At 39.3% G+C, this 24,376-nt stretch overlaps 1 protein-coding gene across 7 annotated transcripts in view; it reads right to left on the bottom strand.

The window, feature by feature from the left end:
- Positions 1 to 24,376, bottom strand: part of CEP162 (centrosomal protein 162) — a 79,006-nt gene that overhangs the window by 15,543 nt on the left and 39,087 nt on the right. For 6 of the 7 annotated variants that reach the window (XM_054024208.1, XM_054024210.1, XM_054024211.1 and 3 more), the window contains 12 exons: positions 24,000 to 24,282; positions 23,208 to 23,475; positions 20,689 to 20,837; positions 17,209 to 17,436; positions 15,418 to 15,555; positions 12,362 to 12,474; positions 12,015 to 12,120; positions 10,031 to 10,157; positions 9,555 to 9,718; positions 7,703 to 7,807; positions 2,315 to 2,542; positions 174 to 829 (listed from right to left, as the gene is read on the bottom strand). In XM_054024208.1, coding sequence (XP_053880183.1) covers positions 174 to 829; positions 2,315 to 2,542; positions 7,703 to 7,807; positions 9,555 to 9,718; positions 10,031 to 10,157; positions 12,015 to 12,120; positions 12,362 to 12,474; positions 15,418 to 15,555; positions 17,209 to 17,436; positions 20,689 to 20,837; positions 23,208 to 23,475; positions 24,000 to 24,282 — 2,565 coding nt within the window. The remainder of the gene's footprint in view (positions 1 to 173; positions 830 to 2,314; positions 2,543 to 7,702; positions 7,808 to 9,554; positions 9,719 to 10,030; positions 10,158 to 12,014; positions 12,121 to 12,361; positions 12,475 to 15,417; positions 15,556 to 17,208; positions 17,437 to 20,688; positions 20,838 to 23,207; positions 23,476 to 23,999; positions 24,283 to 24,376) is intronic. The other variant, XM_054024213.1, reaches the window with a different exon arrangement.

Here is a 24,376-nt window from a genome sequence, read left to right as displayed (position 1 = left end):
ACAGAAACCACCAACTAAGTTAGATGGTAGCATGAGAAGGTAGCAGTTTTTAGGTCATTACTAATGGGATCTGGATTCATACATGTGATCTATTTGTCAAAAGGCACTGTATCATTACTGATCTCCCGCCAAGACTCCAATGTTTTAATAAATGCATGAAATGACTGTTTTACCTTCGTATGTTACTTTCAGAATGAGCCAGTGCTGCTTGAGACTTCACTCTCTGCTGGCTCATTTCTAGAGACAGTCTTTCTAGCTCATCTTTTAACCTGGCATTTTCTTGCAGAACTTCTGAAATATGGGAATCTGCAAAGTTATGTGGCTGGTATATTTTATCATCAAGAGTGTCTGGGAAGGGTTCACTGGTGCTGGCATTCCGTTTACTTGTTGCTAAAATATCCTTTTTCAAAATTTCTGTAGACTTCTCCTTATCACTTGAGTTATGATTTGACAACATCGTCCTCCTCTCTTTTTGAAGTCTCTCCACAGTTTTTGTTAGGTCTTGTATCTCTCTACTTTTGGTGATTAATTCTTGATTTAGTCTTACCAACCTGGCTTTAGCATGAGCTTGTTCCACTTGGTATTCTATTGTTTGTAAGTCTTCATCTCTTTCACATTTTTTGAGTTCTAACTGGGAGTTTTGATTTTTAAGATTTTCAATTTCTGTTTGAAGATGTTTTACTGTGATCTGATGGTTCTCCTTTAGACTACGAAGTTCTTGCTCAATTGCTGTAAAGCTGGCTTTGCTGTCATGCAGTTTTTGTGGTTCATTCATCAATTTATAGGCAAGGAGTTCTTCAAGCTCTACAAGTCTTTGCTCATACTGAAGCTGGAAAAAAAAGAGCAATTTACAGAGTTGCACATCTATTACTCCCTCTTTTTTGTATAAATTAAGGGATTAAGCACCTTATGTAAATGTTTAACACATTATATACAACAAAACCAGCAATATTTACAATACTATGAATTAGGTAGTTCAGAAAGCAGCCTCTTGAATGCAATAACTTATTAAGACTACCTGCAACAAAAAAGCACAGTATATCAGCAAACTAAGGAAATATTCTTAGTAAAGATAGATGGGCACCTTATAACAGTCAGAAAGAGAATAAATAATTAAAGCCAATTATTGGGAAAATGAGTGTTTCCCATTGTATTATTGCGCTGGATTATTCTATTCAACTATCAGTCTGAACAGACAAACTGAGAATGGAATAATTTAACATTAAGAGCACGTTGGCTCACTAAGAAATTCAGAGCGTTTCATATTTTTGTTAAACATAGCATTTCAACTGTTGCAAAGTGGAAATTAGCAGCATGGACCAGAATGTACAAATAGAACAAAACAGATGGTCCCTGCCATCTGGGTGTATATGGGGCAATCAAGATAATTAAACCCTGGTCTCTTTTGAGCTCTGTCAGGACATTCTGTTCCAGAGGTACTAGTAGATAGATACACAAGGAAGCTTCCTCTCAATTGGATGGAGAAGGCAAACCTTAGCAATGTATCTTCTTCTCCTGGTGTCATGAGCAGAAGACTGGTAATTTCTCATTCAAGTGAGTGCCAGGGTTTACTCAAAAGGGGTCTATCTCCAACTGATTCAGTCTTTCCAAGATCACGTTCTCCTTCCCTTCTACGTAAGCAGCGACCAAAACTGGTCTTGTGGGACAAAGCCCACTGCCATACCGACAGTACTTCCAAACACAGGATTTCAGATCTGGTGCCAAGATCCTGGCAGAAGTATATGTTTTCCTGGGCAATGGCAACCTAGCACCTACTTGTCATGCTGCAGATCAGAGCCCAGGACAATTTCTGCAGGAATCTCTAGTCCACAAACCCCCAACATAACAATTCTGTTTCCTGGACATCCATAAAGAAAAAAGTGGGGGGCACGGGTTCCAGTTCAACATGCAGAAGAGACTGCAATTTGTAAGTGGACTATGCTGTTGCAGCCTGAATTTATTTCGCTTGTGTGTGCAGCTTAGTATGTGTGCACCTCCTCTCTGTATCCTGTAGGACCAAGTCCCCTTCCTCTATTTATGAAAGGTTTTTTAAGAAGACCCAAGCAATCTCTCCTGAAAGTTTAATTCCTCCTCTGTCAGTTTCAAAATGCTTTTACGTGACTATATTTAAATGCCCAAAGCTTTGAAATTTCTGCCCCCAAAATCTTTTTCAATATTCTTCTCCCCAGACGTTATGCTACTACCTTAGAGACAGATACCCTTACATTCAGTAGAACCTCTCTTCACTACTTGTGGAATAAGCTGCAACTCAACATGCATAAGGGCCTGATGCTGATAGCCTTAAGTTAGTTACCTTTATTTTTTGAAACTGTTGTTCCATAGCACGTAGACTTTTTTTAGCTTCATCATCTTTACCCTCAAGTTCTGTTTCTAACTTTTTTATTCTTCTTTCCAGGAAATCAATTGTATTGGATTTAGCTGAAATGTCACCACCTCCCTCAGATGCTGCAGCAGCAGCATATATCAAAGCAGGCAAAGAATTTGGATGCCTTCTTTTTAGAATTGTTTCCATTTCTTTAATCTGTCAAAAAAACCAAAACTCGTTAAATAGAGATTTGATTAAAAAAAATTGTGGTTTTCCCTGTCAATAAGAACATAAGAATGGTATTGGAGAACAGACCCATGGTCTATCTTGCCCGAGTATCTTCCAACAATGGCCAGTGCCAGATGCTTCAGAGGGAATGAACAGAAAGGTACAATTATTGAGTGATCCATCCCCTGTCATCCAGTACCAGTTTAGGTGCACTCAGAGCATGGGGTTGCATCCCTGACCACGTTGGCTAATAGTTATTGATGGCCCTATTCTCCATGAATTTAGCTAATTCTTTTTTGAACCCAGTAATACATTTGGCCTTCACAATATCCCTTGGTAACGAGCCCCACAGGTTGACTTTGCACTGTGTGAAGAAGTACTTCCTTATATTTGTTTTAAACCTGCTGCCTATTAATTTTGTTGGGTGTCCCTCTGGTTCTTGTATTATGTGAGGAGGTAAATAGCACTTCCTTGTTCACTTTCTCCACATCACTCATTTTATAAACCTCTATCATATCCCACTTTTTAATCTCTCTTTGCATGGAGGCTGTTCTATACCATTTTTGTTGCCCTTCTTTATACTTTTTCCAGTACTAATATATTTTTTTGATGAGGCATCCAGAACTGCAAGCAGTATTCGACTAGTGGGTGTACCATGGATTTCTATATTATATATTTTCTGTCTTTTTATCTATCCCTTTTTTAATGGTTTCTAAGAGGAAGTTTCTTACCTGTGACTGGAGGTTCTTTGAGATGTGTGGTCCCTATCTGAAGTCCACTGAGGGTTATACGCATGTGCCATGTGTCTGGAGATTTTGAAAGTAGTAGTGTCTGTTGGTCCACGTGTGCATGCTTGCTGCACGTCATGGATTCATGTGAGGCAAGTAAGGGTGGGGCGGATCAGCCGCGCCCTCAGTTCCTTCTCCACCACAAATCAAATAGATCTGCAGTAAACGGGAAGGAGGGTGGGACTGCAATACAAATAGGGACCACATATCTTGAAGCAACTCCAATTACAGGTAAGAAGCCTCCTCCTGTTCTTCTTTGAGTGATGATACCTATTGTATTCCACGGAGGGTAATTAACATGCAGTACCTACTTAGGAGAAGGGTGCGAAGAAGATGATGGAACTGTGCAATACTGGATTTGACTTCCAATTCAGTAGGATTTGATTTCCAACTTTTAAAGGATGTCTTTTTGTATCTAACTGCCTCTTTTACTCTGTTTAGCCATGGTGGCATTTTTTGGTCCTCTTACTGTTTTTTTTAAATTTGAGGTATACATTTAGTTTGAGCCTCTGTTATGGTGTTTTTAAAAAGTTTCCTTGCTGCTTGCAGGCATTTCAATCTTGTGACTTCCTTTTAATTTCCATTTAACTAGCTTCCTCATTTTTGTGTAGTTTCCCTTTTTGAAGTTAAATGCTACTGTGGTGGGTTTCTTTGGTATTCTCCACCTTACAAGGATGTTAAATTTAATTACATTATGGTTGCTATTACTATGTAGTTCAGCTAGATTCACCTCTTGGACCAGATCAGGTGTGCCACTACGGACTAAAACAAGGATTTCCTCTCCCTTTGGGGATTCCAGGACTAGTGGCTCCAGGAAACCCATGAGTTTGAACTTCTATTGTAATAAGACTCTGCCCTCAACTCCTCCTTGGGTGTTTACTAACATGAATATTTAGACCCCCAGAGACAGTGAAACTTCCCTACCTCCCTCAGAGTCTAACAAAAATGAATAGTCCTTCTGTAGAGAAGAAACTGCCAGCTGGTGTGCTGGGACTGCCCTCAAACTGTGCTCTGGATGAAAGTGTTGATATACTTGGTTCTGGTATAAGAGCAGTGGTTGGTACTCCTTCACTATGGCTAATAGAGGGGTGTCCAGTATGAAAGAGACCAGTAGGTCTTTTGACATCACACAGGACTTTGGTACGGAATACACTGGTACTGAAGACAGATGAGTAGATAACATTGGTACCAGGGAAGACAATGGTACTGGGGTCCTTAGTGGTGAGAGGTTGGGACAGCAGACCCATTTTGGGCCTTAGGCTACTCTGTCTCAGGCTTGAGAAGATTTATGACTTGACCTAGAACTCGTCCACCTGTGGGCTCTTTCCTCCCTCAGTCCCCTGAAATTTTACCAAACAAGGATGTTGGATCTTTAGGAGTAGGAACTTCAGGTCCACATGTGGAGCACTTTTAGATGATGGGTGCTCCGAGGTTTGTGCCCCAGACATCCCAGGATCTGAAGCGGGATGCATTATCCTCTCCAAAAGGAACATTTTCCAACAGGACTCCCTAGCTTTCTGGGTTCTCCTAGAAACTGATTTACAGAAGGCACATCTCTCTCCTTCTAATGTGCTCCTCACTCAAACACAACTAGTACTTAGTATGCAAGCAACTGAATCATTAAGAGAAAGTCTGGCCTCACAAAAAGGGCAATTTTTAAAGCCTGGAGATTTATGTTCAGTCACAGGGTATTGTCATCACTAAAAAGTTTACATCAGCACCTGGGTCTGAGCACCCCAGTTAGCCCAGCATGGCTGTGAACAGCCACACTAAAGCCATATCTGAATTACCATGTCCTCAGTGATGCTTCACTCACTCAGGTAAGTTGCTATGACTTCTGGACGCATATTGCATAGTTCTTTGTGCTTCAGTAAACTGAGCTACTCTCCAATTCTTTCTCAGTGAATTGTGGGAGAACTTGACTATCCTCTGGGCACAAAGGGGGGGATTCTGAGAAGGCACTAGAGGAGTATCAGAACTTGAGTGGTCTAGCTGGTGTCCTCATTACAAAGTGGGCAGGTTCCCAGACCAAGTGAAAGCAGCACCCAAGCTCCAGCCTAGTGGTTCCAAACCAGGGGTATATGTACCACTAGGAGCATGCAAGTGTTCCAGGGGGTACATCAACTCATCTCGACATTTCCTAGTTTACAACAGGCTACATAAAAAGCACTAGTGAAGTCTGAAGCACCTGGCATTGGCCACTGCCGGAAGACAGGATACTGGACGAGATGGATCACTGGTCACACCCAGTATGGCTATTCTTAAGTCAGTACAAACTAAAATTTCATACAGACAATGACTTGTTTATGCTGCTCTATATACTATACACTGAAATGCAAGTACAATATTTATATTCCAGTTGATTTATTTTAAAATTATATGGTAAAAATGAGAATATTACTGAAAAATGGCTCAGTGTGTTGTGATGCTTACAAAATCAGACACAAACATACAAAAGTAACTGGTTTTTAAGCTAAGTGAAACTTGGGGTATGAAAGATAATCAGACTTCTGAAAGAGATACAGTAGTCTGAAAAGGTTGAGAGCCACTTCTAGCCTATTCCCCTATCTAGGCCAGACAGATTGGGTTTAAAGCACCATCAAATGCAGGTAAATGTATTTTGTGCGTGGACAAAAAGGGATAACACCGAAGTAAGAACCTAAAGGCATGTCTGCATTAGTGACCTTACAGTGGCACAGCTGCACTGGTACAGCTGTGCTGCTGTAAGATCACTTGTGTAGCTCCTCTATACCGGCGGGAGAGAGCTCTCCTGTCAACATAATAAAACCACCTCAACGAGCAGTTGTAGCTATGTCGGTGGGAGAGCTTCTCCCACGGACATAGCACTTCTGTCAGTGTAACTTATGTCACTCGGGGGGGGGGGGGTATTTTTTCATGCCCCTGAGCGACAAATTATACCAACAAAAGTGGTAGTATAAACATGGCCTAAGTTAACTCTGCAGTGAAGAGATAGTCTTGGTACCTGGATAAGCCACTAGCCCTGAGGCAAAAACAACCACCAAGTTTCCTTCTAAAGGGAAGAAAGGAAACACTATACAAAATCTCTAACATTAATTATTAACTATTAAGTACCTATCTATAACTAACTATTTACATAAGAAGAGGTCACATGAACACTGCAAATTCCAAATTGTAGCCAGATAAGGAATTGCCAAAGTTGGGCTCTGCCCTACCCCTTTATGCCTTCGGTTGGTGGCATAAGGACACACAGGGTACAAACAGTGGCTACCAGCAGACACTGTGGGGCACTGGTTCCATGTACACCATCAGTGGAATATATACAGAGAAGCAGTTGAAGGAAAACATTTCACAGACATTACCACCAGTATACTTTCAACCCTTAACATTTATATCTAGAGGAAAATGCTACAGGATAAATTTTCATTAAAAAAATATAATTACATTTCTGTGATCAACAGTCAGACATTGATCATATAAAAAAAGCAGTTTCCTGGATTTTGAATTAAAAATCTCTTATTTCTTACTTTATTATCATTCATTTAAAAAAGATGAAGGTGGCAATTTGCTGGGGGAAGATTTGTAAAGAGGACACAAGGGCTTTTATTGGAATGTTTAAAAAGTTATAGAGGTACATGCACACGCAGGCATGTACCACCACCCCACCCCAACACAAGAACAGGGATTTGTTTTAGATTTTGAAATATTCAGCTGCATTGTGGGTTTAGTAGTTTGATTTAAACAATCTTTTCCTAGGATGCCTTTTGATTTAAATGGGTTATTCTTTATACTCCGATTATTTTAGATAGAGAAGGACACTACTTCAATGCACCCTCCATTTGCTTTTTGATGCTTTGGAATTTCAGGGCCATATAAAACAAAATATTCATGGCTTTCTGGGCTCTTTTTCCTTTTCTCTCCTGTCCTATTCGCCAACTAATACTTGATTCTACCGTGATCTCAATGTTAGTCATATGATATCCAAATCATTCTCCGAGCAACAGACTAATGCCATTATTATTTCACTGTAGGCCCCAGAACTTTCATCCTGGATGTGAGGGGAAGAAAATATTCAAACAAAAACTTTACACATGGAAATAAGAATTCAGAAGTGTACTGATAAAGTTAGTTGCTGCTTGAAATACTATTACTTTTAGGGTTTGTCCCATCATGAGAACACTTTCTCATAAATGAATTAATATTTGTAATGTCAAGATAAGACAGTTCCATAAGGACAAAAAAATGTTTACTTTATTATGGGACTTTTCCAATACCGCATAGTTTAATCTTGATATTTCTGCCAAGATCTCTCAACAGCAATTAACATTATTGCATTTTTCACAAGCTATGAAACACTGAGAAAAGTAATGTTATTACATACTTGTCGCTCAAGATCTTGAATTTTTTTTGCATCTGCCGCTCTGTCCTTTAAACGTTTCTTCTGTTGCACAGACTGATTCCCAGCTTCAGTTCTGAGATTATCAACCTATCCAGCATATTCAGTGGTACATTACAAAAAGTATATGCAACTTCATTAGCACAGTTGAAAATATTTGTAATTATTTCAAATTGACTATAATGAAAGAGTTCCATATTTGAACAAGACTAGTGCAGAAGTTTATCCTAGTTATCAGTATGGTTTGTCTGATAGAAGTCTATGGGCTATATTCTCATGGTGGGCTATGGCCTCTTTGTGCCAGATAGAGGTAACAGAACTGTAACCTAGCTGCAGAGATCTAGCAGAGAATTCCCTTATGAAGGGAACTCCCTGCGAGCAAATCTCTGCCAGGTCTGTGCCCTGAGCCTCTGCCCCCCACTCTCTTGACATGGTAGGATGGGAAGGTGGGATGGTAGAGCTAAGCTATGTCTTCCACTGATGTATGATCAGTTAAGGGCACAATTTAAGCATCCACAACTTTGCATTCAGTGATTCAATTTAGAGATGCCCAGCAGCAGCTCTAAATTATATCTAAGATGAGCTGGCCCTGAGGTTCAGGGAGCCAGAACCAGGTACCTTTTTTTCTCCATGACCAAGCAAAGCTCTGTCACAGGAGAAAATTTGGCCATCAAGGTTCAAGTCTAATATCTGGAGCTCCCACCTAATATTAATATTGCAACGTATTGCTAAAGAGATATTGGACTGTTACATGAACACACATTCCCATTATCTACTGCTTCAGTAGTGGATGTTATTTTAAAAACATGGGTAATAACAACGCTTCATTGTAATTTTTAACCTTTGATACACAAAACTGTTCACCCGATTGAGAGAGCAATCTCATGGTGTTTCTCAAACCTATGAAAATGAGCCTACTTTGAGGAATATGAAAGCTCCTCCCCACCCACCATGTGTTGTTAAAGGCCTACATAGATCTTAATTTACATACTTGCAACCTCTTCCCACACTTTGGGATGTTTATCATACAATACTTCCTCTGTTTTCTACATGCATTCATAAGCTGGGAAAGAGTATCACTGGCATCTGAATTAGCATCCATTGACATAAATGGGGCAGTTCACACTCACAGAAATTGTGAGGTATAGCCCACGAAAGCTTATGCTGAAATAAATTTGTTAGTCTCTAAGGTGCCACAAGTACTCCAGTTCTTTTTGCAGATACAGACTAACACGGCTGCTACTTTGTAACCAGACATTGTTTCAGGCTCTCTGCATTGGTTTAACTTGTTTCATGTTTTGAAAGGTTTTCTTTTCAACCATTACAGCTAGAGACTTACTTTTCTTTCAAGAAAATAAAGCTTCCTCTGACTCTGGAGAATGATTCAGAAGCCTGTCTATGTCCCCTACAGCTATTTCCTTCAGCCTCTGAGGCACGCATGCCACGCACTTTAGGATAACACTACTTTAACCACTACAGCATGGTATGTTTTTTAAATGTTAGTGTAATAACGTAACTGCTACCTGGTAGTCTTAGTCAATAGATTTGCATGGCCTAAAGAACTATCAACTTAGAATTATTTCCAGAAATGCCATTGAAGTGCCAAATGCAAATAAAAACAGCTTTAAGCTCTCACACATCTAAATCCTCCATTTCATACATAATAAATGTACATTCTGCATATCAGGCCCTCAGTATTTAAGTAAAATGTTGATGTATTCCATTACTGCATTTAGAATATGATAGATAACATATACTAAAGAACCAAGTTGCATTCTATGGACACTATTTCTATAAATACTAATTCACAAAATAAACCTTGAACTGTTGTGATCACCTGTAGTTTCAATTTCTCAATTTCTTCTTTTGCATCTTTAAGACGAATTGCATCTCTATCCAAAAGCTCCTGATTTTCTGCATACCACTGCAGTCTCTTTTTCAAAAGACTGATTTCCTGTTTGTATGATTCTTCTATAATCTTTATCTCATAAGATTTTTCACCTAGAAGGCAAAAATTCTTGATTTAATATACTCCTCTTAGATATCTGCAACAAAGCTATCAGTCAGATATTGCATCATTCTCAGATACATTTCAGCACTTTGCCATTACTTTTTCTTTACTAAAATTTAAAGGTGTGACTCAAATTAAGTTTTCAAATATAAGAGCATTTCAAAAGCCTTTATATCACATTTATTTAAGCCCTTCTGTATTACAAATAATTAAGTTTTATACATTTATTTAATGAAACAAAGGTAAGGAGCAATTATCCAATTATTAATTGGAACGAGAGCCTCCACAAATGAGTACTTTACCTGAAGTAGAAACAATTTGGGCTCTTGCCAAATCTCTCTCTCTCCTCATTTGTCCCAAATCTACTTCAAGAGCTTGTTTGTCTTGCTTAAGCCGTTTTATCTCTTCCAGCAATTTGGCTTCTTCCTTCTTAATTTTCACAGAAAACATGTAAAGAAAAATAAACCAACAGAATATATGTTTTATACCAAAAAAAAAAAAAAAAAAAGTAACAGGTGTTTTTCCATCATAAGATGAATCACAGCTGTTGCACTGGTCCCTTAGCAGCCAATGTGATTGTCTATGTTGGATAGTATCCTTTCTACGATGCAGGAAGACTATATGAAGTTAGTCACACAATACAGGCTGAATCTGAGGTCTCTTATAACATAACAGGCTCTTATTAAATCAGTCTTAGAAGCCAAACAATCCAGATTCAGTTTGTAAGTAGACCACAGTTAAAGAAAAAACTCTTAGTCTAGGTACAATGGAAAAATTTAAGTTTACATTTATCAAGAACATAAACCCATTCCCAAACTTTAGTCTAGTTCATTTGTATCAGTGAGCACTAACCTTTAGCCTTACTCTGGCTATGCCTTCTTGGAGCCCTTTCAAACCAACAATTTGCTTCTAGGTCTCCTGCTTTCCCAAGTCCAAAGGGAAACAAATGAGAAGGAAGGTTTCTCAGAAATCCACACGCCGCCTTGTGAGATCTATGCACACTTGCTGGCTGGATATGGTTCTTTCTACAACCTACTGGTTTTCTTCCAAGATGCCAGGTCTTTCCCTTTGAGTGAGATGTGGCCTCACACACTGACCACCTGACAGAGAGACTCATTCCCTCCTTTGCTTTGAGAAAGTGACAATCTTCCTGCCTCAGCTTCTCCATATTTAACATGGGAGATCTGCCCTCATTCCAGTATACTGTCAATTACATGAATCGCATGGGGGACATGGATTTTATTCAGATAATGGAGAGTATGGATAATCGAGAGAACAGGAGTGGCAGTGCAGGGAGCTCTCTGCAGCACTGCTGTCATGGCCTTGCTCGCTCACCCCCTCCCAGGGCTGCAGAGGGCTTCCTGTGCTGCTCCTTCTGCCTTCTTGATTATTGCAGGCACAAGACGTCAGGGATGCAGGGGCATTGTGGTCCTGGCAGAGCACAGCAGAGAACCCCAGCTGGGACTAGGCTCTGCCCTGTCGGGACCACAGCTGTCCTGTGGCTGTGCAGGGAGCTCTCTGCATCTCTGCTGTCACGGCCCCACTCCCATGACAGCAAGACTGCAGAAGGCTTCCTGCGCTGCGGCAGGAGTTATTTAGCAGCAGGATGGACTCCCTTCTGGCCAGAGGTCTCTGCTCTATTGGTGGACAAGGAAGGGATAAAGCAAAGGTTCAAATAATAGGATTTTGGAAAATCCAGAGGGTATCCGGTGTCTATAAATTTATTTTCTCAGAGATGACATCTTTGGCTACCTACCTATCACAAGAGCAAAAACTCTTCCCTTGCAGAATATAGAAACGGTTCAAAATTCTGAACTGGCAAAGGCACCCTTAAGGATCTGCCCACCAGCTATCATCTAGAACCCAACTGAAAAACACTCCTTAAACACTACACTAAACTTGCCTGAGACTAACATGTGTTCTTTATCGGTGTCTCAACTAAATGTGCACCTGTAAATGTCAGCATATCACCCTGCTGGCTGCCATCATTCTCATAGAACATTTCAGAATAACCACTGAAGCCCCACAAGAGATGACAGTGGCTAAAGGCATCTTTGGAGGCTAGTTTTGTGGGTTCAATTGATTATTCATTCATGCTATTTTCAAGTACTAAAACAAGACAGGTTTTTAATAAATACTATACATCATTTTAATATACAGAAATATACTACAAAATTTCCAATTTTACTTTACACAATAAGTCTATGGTATCAATGGATATATTTATTTTACATGGAGGTTAATATTTAAACAGGCATACACTTCTGGAACAAAAAATCCACTTACCTGTGCTACTCGAAGTTCTGAAATCAGTTCTGTGAAACTCTGGTTTCTTGATGGCTTAGAATCCTGCTCTAATCGTGACAGGAAGTTATTTTTATCCATCTGTTCTCTAATGACAAAAGACAATGTTATGCAGTTTGGTGATTTTGATGACCTTTCAAGGTCCCTTCCAGTTCTAGGAGATAGGATATCTCCTTTAAAAAAAAAAAAAAAAAGGTCCACATGGGCCAGTTAGTGCACAAAATACTAGTGTAGACAAACTTATACCTCACTAGTGCAGACTAACACACAAGCCCTCAGACTAACTCTGAATTTACATGTCTTTAGGTTAGAAGTTTAAACATACTCACCTTAAGGACGCTAACTCAGATGTTAAATGTTGATTTTCCTTAAACATCCTTTCCTCGTTTTTCTTGTTTTGTATCTGGAGTTCTTTCATTTGCTTGTATAACTTTTCATTTTCCTAAGACAAAAAAGACAAACTTAAACAAATGCAGGTTATTAATAATAATTTGATCTGGCTCAATAGCATTTTTATTGTAATTTACACGTGTAATTTGCTTCTACCACATTCTTAATACTTAGATTTCATAAAGCAAATACTCTATTACCTTATTCATATAACACAGAGTAAATATAAATTACAGTAATTTATAAAAATACTAGACAACAACAACGATGATAATAATAGGTCATATAATTGTAATCACTGAATACTCACACATAGGCAAACATATTTATGTTGGATGAGACCTTGATGTTTATAACAATTTGTTCTTTGAGCACATCTGAATATCAAATACTTTTTTATACAGTATGCTCAACTAAATGTAGTACACATTTAGCTGGGATAGTATGGCACATCCAGGCTGATAACACTCGTTAAAAAATAATGAGTTAATTAAATTTGTAACTGAACTCCTTCGGAGAGAATTGTATATCTCCTGCTCTGTTTTACCCACATTCTGCCATATATTTCATTTTATAGCAGTCTTGGATGATGACCCAGCACATGCTGTTAGTTTTAAGAACACTTTCACTATGGATTTGACAAAACGCAAAGAAGGTACCAATGTGAGATTTCTAAAGAGAGCTACAGCACTCAACCTAAGGTTTGAGAATCTGAAGAGCCTTCCAAAATCTGAGAGGGCAAGTGTAAAGCAGGGATGGGCAAACTTTTTGGCCCAAGGGCCACATCTGGGTATGGAAATTGTATGACAGGCGATGAATGCGGGCTCTGGGGTGGGGCCAGAAATGAGTTCAGGGTGCAGGAGGGGGCTGCGGGCTGGAGCAGGGAGTTGGAGTGCGGGGGACGGGGGGGGGGGCAGAAGACTGAGGGCTCCGGCGTGGGGCTGGGGATGCGGGATTGGGGGTGCAGGAGGGTGCTCCGGGCTGGGACCGAGGGGTTGAGGTGCAGGAGGAGGTCAGGGGTGCAAGCTCTGGGCGGCGCTTACCTCAAGCAGCTCCCAGAAGCAGCGGCATGTCACCCCTCTGGCTCCTACAAGATGGTGCAGCCAGGCGGCTCTGCACGCTGCCCTGTCCGCAGGCGCTGCCCCTGAGCTCTCACTGGCTGCAGTTCCCAGACAATGGGAGCTGCGGGGGCGGTGCTTGTGGCGGGGGCAGCGTGCAGAGCCCGTTGGCTGCCCCTATGTGTAGAAGCCAGAGGGGGGACATGCCACTGCTTCTGGGAGCCGCACAAGCCCTAGATCCCGCTCCCCAGCTGGAGCGGAGCAAGCCCCAGACCTCGCTTCCCAGCGGGAGCTCAAGGGATGGATTAAAACGTCTGGAGGGCTGGATGTGGCCCCTGAGCCGTAGTTTGCCCACCCCTGGTGTAGAACATGTTTTCAGAAGTCTTAAAAGAGCAACATTCCAATGTGGAAACTACAGAACCCGAACCACCGAAAAAGAAAATCAACCTTCTACTGGTGGCATCTGACTCAGATGAAAATGAACATGAGTCAGTCCGCACTGCTCTGGATCATTACCAAGCAGAACCCGTCGGCAGCATGGACGCATGTCCTCCGGAATGGTGGTTGAAGCATGAAGGAACATATGAATCTTTAACGCATCTGGCATGTAAATATCTTATGACACCAGCTACACTAGTGCCATGAGAAAGCCTGTTCTCACTTTAAGGTGACATTATAAACAAGAAGTGGGCAGAATTGTCTCCTGAAAATGTAAACAAACTTGTTTGTCTGAACAACTGTCTGAACAAGAGGTAGGACTGAGTGGACTTGTAGGCTCTAAAGTATCACATTGTTTTGTTTTTGAGTGCAGTTATGTAACAAAAAAAAATCTTACATTTGTAACTTGCACTTTCATGATAAAGAGATTGCACTACAGTACTTGTATGAGTTGAATTGAAAAATACAATTTCTTTTGTTTTTTTACAGATTACAATATTTGTAATAAAAAATATAAAGTGAGCACTGTATATTTTGTATTCTGTGTTGTAACTGAAATCAATATATTTGAAAATGTAGAAAACATCCAAAAATATTTAAATAAATGGTATTCTATTACTGTTTAACAGAGAGATTAATTGTGCGATTAATCACAATTAATTTTTTTAATCGCTTGACAGCCCTAGTTCTGAGTCATATCCAATCCCAGAAGAAAAGTTTCAAATGCTGTTCTCTAAGTTTTCTACCTTTCTACCAGTGCAGTCAGAGACATAAGTTGCACCTCTGGGCTGAGAAGTAGATGGAAAGATGATGCAGATGCATGCTAGCAGAGCCAAGCTTACCTCCATGAGCCTAGTTTTTCTTGGGAAAACAGGTTTTCCACATGTTTTGGGGACGGAAATTTTGATTCTTTATTGGCCAAATTGTATTTTATCTATTAAAGTTTTCAGCTCACAGATCATATTCCTTTAATGCCAGGGAACACTATATAACTTGGGAAACGCTTACTCAAAACTAGAAAGATATAAGCTTTTTTGAAATGTGTGTAATTTATTCATGCCCTTCAGACCTAAACCTCTACTGCTTTTTAGAAAAAGATATCTCCTTTCAGTAGAATAGCAGCAACTAGTCAAGGATTTCACCTACGAAAGTTTCATTCTCAAAAGAATCAGTTTAATAATTCACAGCTTTTCCATTTACAAAAGGCCCAAGTAAGGCAGCTTTTGAAATTTTGAAGAAGTAAAGGAAACCCCAGAAAGTTTTATTTGGTAACAATTCAACTAAGTGTTTTTAAGTTAAACACAGATGCATCTTGTATGTGGAGGAGCGCAGGAGCGCTTAACCTCAACTATGGATACAATGACCATGGCAGATGGGAGTCTAACTTAGGTGCTTTAGAAAATCCCATCCTAAAGTTACAAAAACAACATATAGTTTGTCTGATCTTTTTGTTTTTACAGCTAGCTAGAGTTCATACCACCACATTAAAATATCATTACCTGCTGATAACCGTGAAGAAGGTGCTCTTGATCTTGAATTTCCTTTTGGATTTGCTTTAACTTTTCTTCAGTGACCGTCTCTGTTGCCCCAAGGTGAAGCCACTTCTTTTCTTTGCTCAGCTCTTCCATACTATTTACCTTTTAAAATATACAAAGCACACAAAACATCAATAAAACAATTGTTAGACAAAGTTCTCTGGAGAAAGCTTTGCACTAAGTCAGATGGCATCTATAGTCCTTTTTATAATAAAAGGCATGGAAACAGAGTACTCTGAGCCTTCAAAAATACCGGTGTCATCATAGAAGCATTATCTGAAAAAGTGAAGCACATGAAAGACTGTAGTAATATGCACAACAGGCCCTGTTCAGTATACGGTCTTGTCTACATGGGGAAAACTTACCAGCAGAACTATACCACTAACTCCCCATGTGGACACTCTTATTAAGAGAGTTCACATGGTATAACTGTAGCAGTATACTTGAATTGATAAAGTTCTGGTGGTAACTTTCCCTGAGAGCCAAGCCTTAAGCATAGTTTTGTGGAAAACACATCAGAAAGTGTATATAATTCTGCTTTTATTTTACCAGAAACTGACATTATATTAAACATTTATTTATAGTTATAGTGTAAGGATTTATAACTGGAATGCTGCTCTGGAATGTGTAATATAGGATATGTATACACCATACACCACTGGTGGTGGCATGTAGTATACATATAGGTACATGCTGCAGTTAAAAGCACACTGCATCCACACCGCAGCATGTAGCCATAGATATCAGTGAAAGACTCTGGCAGAGGAGAGATAGTGGGGAAAGGCTTCAGCAGCTTCCTGCTGCCAGAGCCTTTCCCCACATCCCCTTCCCCCTCCCTCCCCCCCCCCAGCCTTTCCCAGTTGCCAGAGTCTTTTCCTGAGGCAAGGAAAGACTCTAGCAGGGGGAAAGGTGAAGCCTTTCCCAGCTACCTCTCCGGTGTCAGAGCTTTTCCCTGCAGCAGGGAATGACTCCAGCAGCAGACAGTTTGCACAGCCTTTCCCTGCTGCCCCCTCACTGTCAGAGTTCTTCCCCACTGGATGAGTTAAAAATAACAGTGTAGAGGCAAGTAGAGGGGGTAAAGTATGTACTCACATACACACACACACACACACACTCTTCAGGTGTCTTTACTTGTCTAAGCCAGGCCTCACCAGCTCCACTGTTATTTATACCCAGGCTAAGGGGGCTAGAGGGATATGTACTCTACATGCTGCCAAAAGACACATGCAGCATGCACGTATCCAGAGAGGAATTAGACAGACAACCCCTAAGTAGCAAAGCCTCCATGTAAGAGCCTCTATTCATCTTGTGACAATGTGGCTCAATGAAGAAAATTGGTAAGTAAATTGTTTGGTTGAGGTGAAAGTCCAAGACCATCTCTTTAAAAAACTTGGGGTGAGGCCTGGTAGAGACTTTGTCCTTATTTAAAAAAAAAAAGGAAAAATGTGTAGGAGGTCCTACTCTGAGGCTTGCAGATCCCCCATCCTCCTGGCCAACATGGTAGCCACAAGGAGTGAGGGAAGAACATAACTCAGTTTACTCTCTGGAAAAAAAACAAAAACATCTTTATGATTGATTTCAGATGGAACAGCAACAGTGTGAGTGTGCACCCTGCACCCACCCCCACCGTTTATTTCCTGTTAATTGGTTCAGAGCAGGAATGACTGAACTAAGAAATACTGAGTGTTGTTTTCAGAAGCAAGATTAAGCAAGACTTTCCCTTTGTCTGTGGTGGAAGATAATAAGGTACAATACCTTGGTCTGAAGCACATAGTTTTCTTGACTCTGCTGAAAAAGCTCTTTGTCATGTTGCATTTTCATTTCTATCATCTTATTCTCCATTTCCTTCTCTTTTTGTGAAAATGAATCTTTTAGCTGCTGAATTAAATCATGTGCTGCTTTCAACTTTTCCTCTGCTTCCTTGACTCTTTTTAGCAAATAAAGCTCTCTCGCACAGTTTTTGACAGGGAAAAGTGAGGAATCCTGGTGAAGAAAAATTACCAGAGAAACACTGCATTGAGATCATTAATCATTCATTTTCATTTCAATAAGATGAATTGAAGATTTAAGGTTAGCCAATACTACATCTTCTTTCTTCTGTGAACTATTTCACTCAGCACTATGAAGATATAAAGAGCTGAACAGGAGTGTTAATGCAGTTAAGCAAGATTAAGTGTCCAATGCCAGCAGATATCAGGGTGGAGGAGAAAAGAGTTGGGAAGGATCTTCACAGGTAAAATATACAATAAATGTTATAAAATTATTGTCTTTAGGTTTTGGGTTTTTTTTTTTTTAAGCAAGTCATGTAAAATGCAATTTAAAAGTACTATTTATACTATGGTTCTGGTAAAAAATGGCACCAATTTCAAAGAGCTTCTCCTTGTATGTGTGCCAAATCCTATAATCTTACTTTAGAGATAAAAATGGATTTCTAACTACTTTTACTCTTCTTAAGAGCTAATTCTGATAAGAGCGAATCAGTTGGATTCTAGTCTGACTCATACTTCAGAATGGCTAAATCCCAATAACAAAATAAATATTTCAAGGTGAACAAAGCTGTTAAGGCACCTTTGAGTTGTAGTAGCTCTAGGGCCAGATTTTTCTATTAGCTGCACATACATGCAGTTGCCACCAACTTCAGCAGAAGTTGAACATGAACGGATGATGGGATAATGAGGACCTTTTAATATATTTCAGTACGGTAGGATAAAAAAAGATGTTACTTACCTGTTCTGTAACACTTGCTCTTCAAGTGATTGCACATGTCCATTCCATGTGAGGCATGTGTGCCAAGTGCACTGAAGCCAGGGATTTTTTTTCCTTAGCGGTATCCACTGAGGTAGTGCCTATGCCTGCGTGTACTCCTGGCCCAAGGTACAAAACTTGGAGCCACCCCAACACTTTTCAGTTCCTTTTCAGCACTGGAATCCATAGCAAGCTAGCCTCTAGAGCAGAGGGGAAGGTGGGTGGGGTGTGGAATGGACATCTCGAAAAAACAGAACAGATAAGTCACTGTTTTTCCCTTCAGGTGTTTGCACACGTCCATTCCACATTAGGTGACTCCCAAGCAGTTTGAAATGGAGGCAGAGCTCAGATCCTGTCTGAAAAGGGATTGTAGAACTGCCTTTCCAAAGCTGGTATCATCCCTAGAAGCTGCAGCAATACCATAATACTTGGTAAACGAACGTGCATGTGTCAGAAATTGGGATATTTTCCCAAAATGCTATTGAAGTTGCTTGAACTCCCATGGAATATTCAGAAATCTTTGAAGGAGCAGTGGCCTCAGGAATCTCATAACACACTGATATGTATGATGTGCTCTAATTGGAAATTCTTTACAAGGAAACAGCCAGCTCCTTCATTCTGTCTGCAAAGGAGACAAACAGCTAAGGGATGCACAGAATGGCTCAGTTCTGTCGAAGCAGCAGGCCAGTGCTCTATGCATGCCTAAAGAGTGGAGCCTCTATTCATCTTGTGACTACGTAGCTCAGTGAAGAAAATTGGTAAGTAAATTGTTTGGTTGAGGTGAAAGTCTATCATCATCTTTAAAAAACTTGGGGTGAGACCTGGTAGAGACTTTTTTTTTTTTTTTTTTTTTTTTTTTTAAATAAAAGACAAAGTGTAGGAGGCCCTACTCTGAGGGCCTGCAGATCCCCCATCCTCCTAGCCAACATGGTAGCCACAAGGAAAGCCACTTTGACTGAAAGCGATGTAATCAGGAGCATGCAACCAGTAACTCACAAAGTGGGCCATTAGAAGTAATACTAGATTCAAGTCCCAGGACACAGGCAGTGAGAAGGAACTAAAGGGGGGATCAGAGTGTCTCCACCCTATATACTCTTGGCTGGGATTAGAAATAGATGCAAGGCACACAAGCAGCCCTGATCAGTACTGCTATGTGAAAAATCTCTTTCTGCAGTTCACTGGGTGTGCCCACACTTAGTGTGGAATGGATATGTGCAATCACTTGAATTGACAGTTATTCCCAAGGAGTGAACACAAATTTCAGAACCCATGTAAAACTGCAGCACTGGCATGCACGCGCACACACACACACACACACACACACACACACACACACACACACACACACACACACACAGGTTTATTTCTAAACTGAAAAAAGTTAATATGGAAATCACTAAGAGGCAAACATGAAGCCCCACAATGCCATTTTTAGTCACTTTTCAGAAAAGAAAAGCACTTTACAATTATTTTTGCTAATATTTTAAAAATATTCTGTTTGTTGTGGCTCTAAGTGTTGCTTCCCATACACTCATTGGAAGCTGTCTCATCCTCCCGGTATGCACAGAGGTGCCAGAGAAGAAGGAAGAGCAGCACTCTGACAAGTAATGAAACATCCTGGAGATATTTAAGAGTAGGTTAGATAAAATGTCTATCAGGGATGGTCTAGACAGTATTTGGTCCTGCCATGCGGGCAGGGGACTGGACTCAATGACCTCTCGAGGTCCCTTTCAGTCCTAGAATCTATGAATCCTATGCTCTTTTCTTTGCTTTCAAGATTTCCTTTGGGCTCTTTTATGAGCCTTTTTTCCATCTTGAAAAAAGGTCTCTGAATAGAACCAAAAAAAATGGTAGCGACCACCCACAGCTACCTGAGCTGCCTTGCTCCATGTCTAGCTTACAGAAAAGCAGTAAGAATCCAGGGATAAACACCAATAAATGCATAACATTTCCTATAAGGCAAAAATAAATACATAAATATTGCTTTCTTATTGGCTGCCCACTGCCTGCCTGAATAAAGGAGGAGAAAAACTCTGCCATGTTGTCAACCAAGTCATTTTTCTGTTGACATCAGAAGATACTATTATACGCTCTAGTACAATATGCAATACTAATACAAAGACAGACAAATACAGGTACTAACTTACATGCCAAATATAAGTTTTATTTGGAAGTTTTATTTAAATTAAAACCATTTGGTACTGAAATATTAATGTTTAGAAATTAAATAATGTATACCATTTTCACAATAACATTGACATAAAACTGCCCAAACAGGCTGATCTGGGAACCTAAAGTGACAATATAACTAGCAATATCTTTTAGAAGAACATCAACATCTGATTAAAGCAAGCTCTTAATGCAAAGTTTCAGCATTTATTGATCCTGTTACAAAAGGTGTTACAAAAAGCCTCAACAAAACTGGTATGCAAATTCTTCATCACAGGTGTTCTAGTTTTGAGCAGTAATAACTTAAAATACTACACTTACATTTTGCGACTGCACACAAGAATCCATTTCCTTAATCTGCTGTCCAAGGGCATTAACAACTGACTGGCCGGACGTAACCATATTGTTGATCTTTTTAGAAGCTGATTCATTTATTGCAGATCTTATTATCTTAGTAGTAAATAATGTGTCTTCATTTTGAGAGGAATAAGCAGAACAGAACAAAATTCAGTGAGTGACAGACTGTGAAGGCACTGTGCTTTCAGGCTATAAAACCAATGAAAATGCTTATTTTCTACTTGTGAACAAAACATACTGTATGTATATGCTCTCAAAAAGTCAAGTATATTCATATAATCCACCAGTGTGCCCTGCAGACCAAAACACCATGATAATTATCCATTAATTGGATAGCAAATAAGCTAGCTCAGTTCATTTTGTGAACTTTCTTTAAGAAGAACCAAGCCACCCACATATATATGAAGATACTACAGAATACCAGTCACACTCAGAGAAATAACACCAATCTTAGAAATAGACCCTGTAGCAAAACCAAAAAAACTCCACAGTTTAATTGAGAAACTCAGCATCTATTCATAACAGCCAACATGACATTGCTGTATGCAGTGCTGTTGTAGTCATGTTGGTCCCCAGATATTAGAGAGACAAGCTGAGTGAGGAACTATGTTTCATTACAGCTCTGTGTGTGGTCAAAAGCTTGTCTCTCTCACCAAAAGAAGTTGGTCCAATAAAAGATATCATCTCACCCACCTTGTCTTTCTAACTTGACATTGGGGCATAAACAGTGAAATTCATCCTAGGATAGGAAGTAACGCACATTCAACAATTTATAGGTCGGTAGCCTAGAACGTGGTGGTTTTCTGTAACTACTGAAATACTACAGACTACATACACTCCTTCCAAAAAAAGCTTGAGCTGATGACAGGAGTTTCTACCTACAGTGCGGGAGAATATATTGGTAAGTGACCACGTTGCAAATCAGATGCCTTTTGCTCTTCTGAAGAGCTGATCTCTTTCAGGTTTTAGCTCTAGTACTGTTGGTTGTAAAATGGTTGTTTGCTTCTAGGACTACCTGAAGTATTTTTCCTAGGAATTTTAAGGAAGACAAATAAACTTTTCCTTACCAGCCACCACTGTCACCATTTTATCCAGAAGCTCCCTAAACTGTCGGGCTCTCAAAATAAGAGAACAGACAGGAGCTGTTTTACCCTCGAGTGTGCTCCATATGCTTCCTGGAGACCACATTAGATGCTATAGAATGTGCTGAGAATCTGAGAGCATCCACAGAGTGGATGCCTGCAGTGCCTCAGAAATAACAAATATTGCTCACAAGATGCCAAAACTGATCAGGAATTTTACTAAGTTCAAATGAACCAAATCCTGAAGTTTTTCTTTATTTGTAGTTCAGTTCCCAATGTACAAGCCACTTGGAAGCAGAGAATTCTGGCAGAGGTTTTTTCTTAGTGGGCAACCTCAATATCAGATTAATGGGCATTAAGGAAAAAACTAATTCTGGAAATAAATGGGAAATAAAAGCAATTATTTCTTTGTATTTTCTAACAAGCTCCAAAATGCCCAACTGAGTATAAAGATAAAATGCATATAAAAAACAGGACAGGCCACACTGAAAGAGGTTACAATATTACTCCAATAAGTTGAACTATCCAAAAGGACTTTAACAGAAATAAAGATTTTTTAGTTGCAGAGAATATTTATACTTACTAAAGTAGAAACTAGAACAGATGTACCTCTGTTTTTGAAGGCAAAATTATTTTCTATTCAGTTGGTCAGCAATAGTTAAATAAATCTAGTGGTGGAGCATGGGCTTTGAATAATTACATATGACTAGAGTAAAACAATTTTTACTTGGGAACTACAGCAGGTCAAAAAATATTTTTTCCTTTCTATGGAAAATTTTGAATTTTCATAAGGAAATTGAAAATGTGTTTTTTTTTTTTTTTTTTATAAAAAAGTTTTTTTTTAATTAAAACACAATGGTTTTTGAGGACAGCAGGCACTTTCCATAAAAACTTGCATGTCGTCAAAATCGATAGAAGATTTGACTAGCCCAGTAAAGGAAGGTTTGAAATCCACATGTAAAATATGCTACAAAAGAAAGATTACATTTCTACAACGAGTTCTGGTAGGCCTATTCAAGCATAAACGGATTACATTTATTTTTCTTATTTTACTTTCGGACTGACTATGATATCCATGAGTCAGTGATATCAAAATGCATCAATCTGTTCAATGCAGAAAATATCATACAATCTGACTGCGATTTGAAAATATGATATCTAGGCCCACCCCTCAGGAACATGCAGGAATCCTGGGAATCTCTCGCTGATTTATTCTTTCAGGAAAAATTAACACTGCTATAAGACTCTCATCTTTAAGAAGTGGAAAAAGTACATCACATAAAATCTAACACTATTTTGTGCGTGTAACATCAAAACCAAAAGCTCTCTGGATTAAACAAAAATTACCCTTCTGAACTCTTCATTTAAGATAAAATTATGTGTATAAAACTATCAGTTTACCTTTTTGCCTTGCTTTATCTGGAGGTGATTTGGCTTTCAAACTTGGCTTTTTGAGAGCTTCTTTTGATGCTCTCTTTTCACTAGTTGTGGAAAGTTGTTTTAAGGGTGAAGTGGGTTTACCATACCCAGAACTCCTAACCAATATATGAGGTCCAATGGGAAATTTCTTCTTATGTAAAGGAGCTGTACTTCTAGTGCTCTTGTGCATTATTTGCTTATTAATCACTGAATCCAATCCCTTGTTCCTCCAGGAGCTGGACTGACATGCCTGTGTAGAATAAGTATAGTTTGTAACAACCACATTGGACTATAATAAAATATGAAGGTAACTTCAGTTTTATTCCTATTTAAATATAATTCTAGTAACTGAATACTGGGCCAGTTACAAGAGTTATACTTAAATAAACAGGAATAAAATTCCTGTTGGAGCTGAAAATGAATAATCCAAACCCAAACAAATGAATAATGTGTAATTCTACAAAAATCTAGAGTGCTTTTAAGGTAGTGAAAAGAAGCTATCACACTGAGAATAGAAAACTGCCTATTAGGTGGAACTGACAACAGAGTAGAGATGAAAAAGACCTATTAGGTCATCTTGGAAATTGGCATTCAGCTTTGGAGTCATGACCCTAATCAATAGATAGCAATAATGTTTTCTTGGGAATCCCCAAATTATGGATAGACTCTAAGCTCCTAAAAATATTTCTAGCAAATATGTTTGTAGAAACAATCTTCAAAATGTGATTTAAAATGATTTTTTAAACAGATAAAAGATAGCTAAATATTGCTTACCTTATTAATTTTGCTGTCCTGATGCAACCATGCAGAATCTTGTAGTACTGTTTGTCTCAAAAAGTCAAGCTGCTCTTTATCAATCTGGTCTTCTTTATCAGTCCCTTTTTGATGATTGCCTTCATTTGCAGTTGCCTGGAGAAAAACACTCTCTTCTTCTTCACTATGTTTTTCAAACAAAGAATCTAAACTTTGCTTCTCCAGAACTGCATCATTTTTGAGTTCTTTAAATGGCAAATGGCTGACAAATTCAGCTGCTCTGTTGTCTGTTAGCTTTACTGGACTAAAAAATAAAAATAAAAGTGCATTTAACAAGACTTGCAATTTGCTTACAATTTTTTTTCTAAAATTGACACACAAATGCAATGTTATTTCCG

Source organism: Malaclemys terrapin, chromosome 3 (assembly GCF_027887155.1).
Source record: "Malaclemys terrapin pileata isolate rMalTer1 chromosome 3, rMalTer1.hap1, whole genome shotgun sequence".
Lineage (NCBI taxonomy): Eukaryota > Metazoa > Chordata > Testudines > Emydidae > Malaclemys > Malaclemys terrapin.
This window is presented reverse-complemented; position numbering and strand designations above follow the sequence as displayed.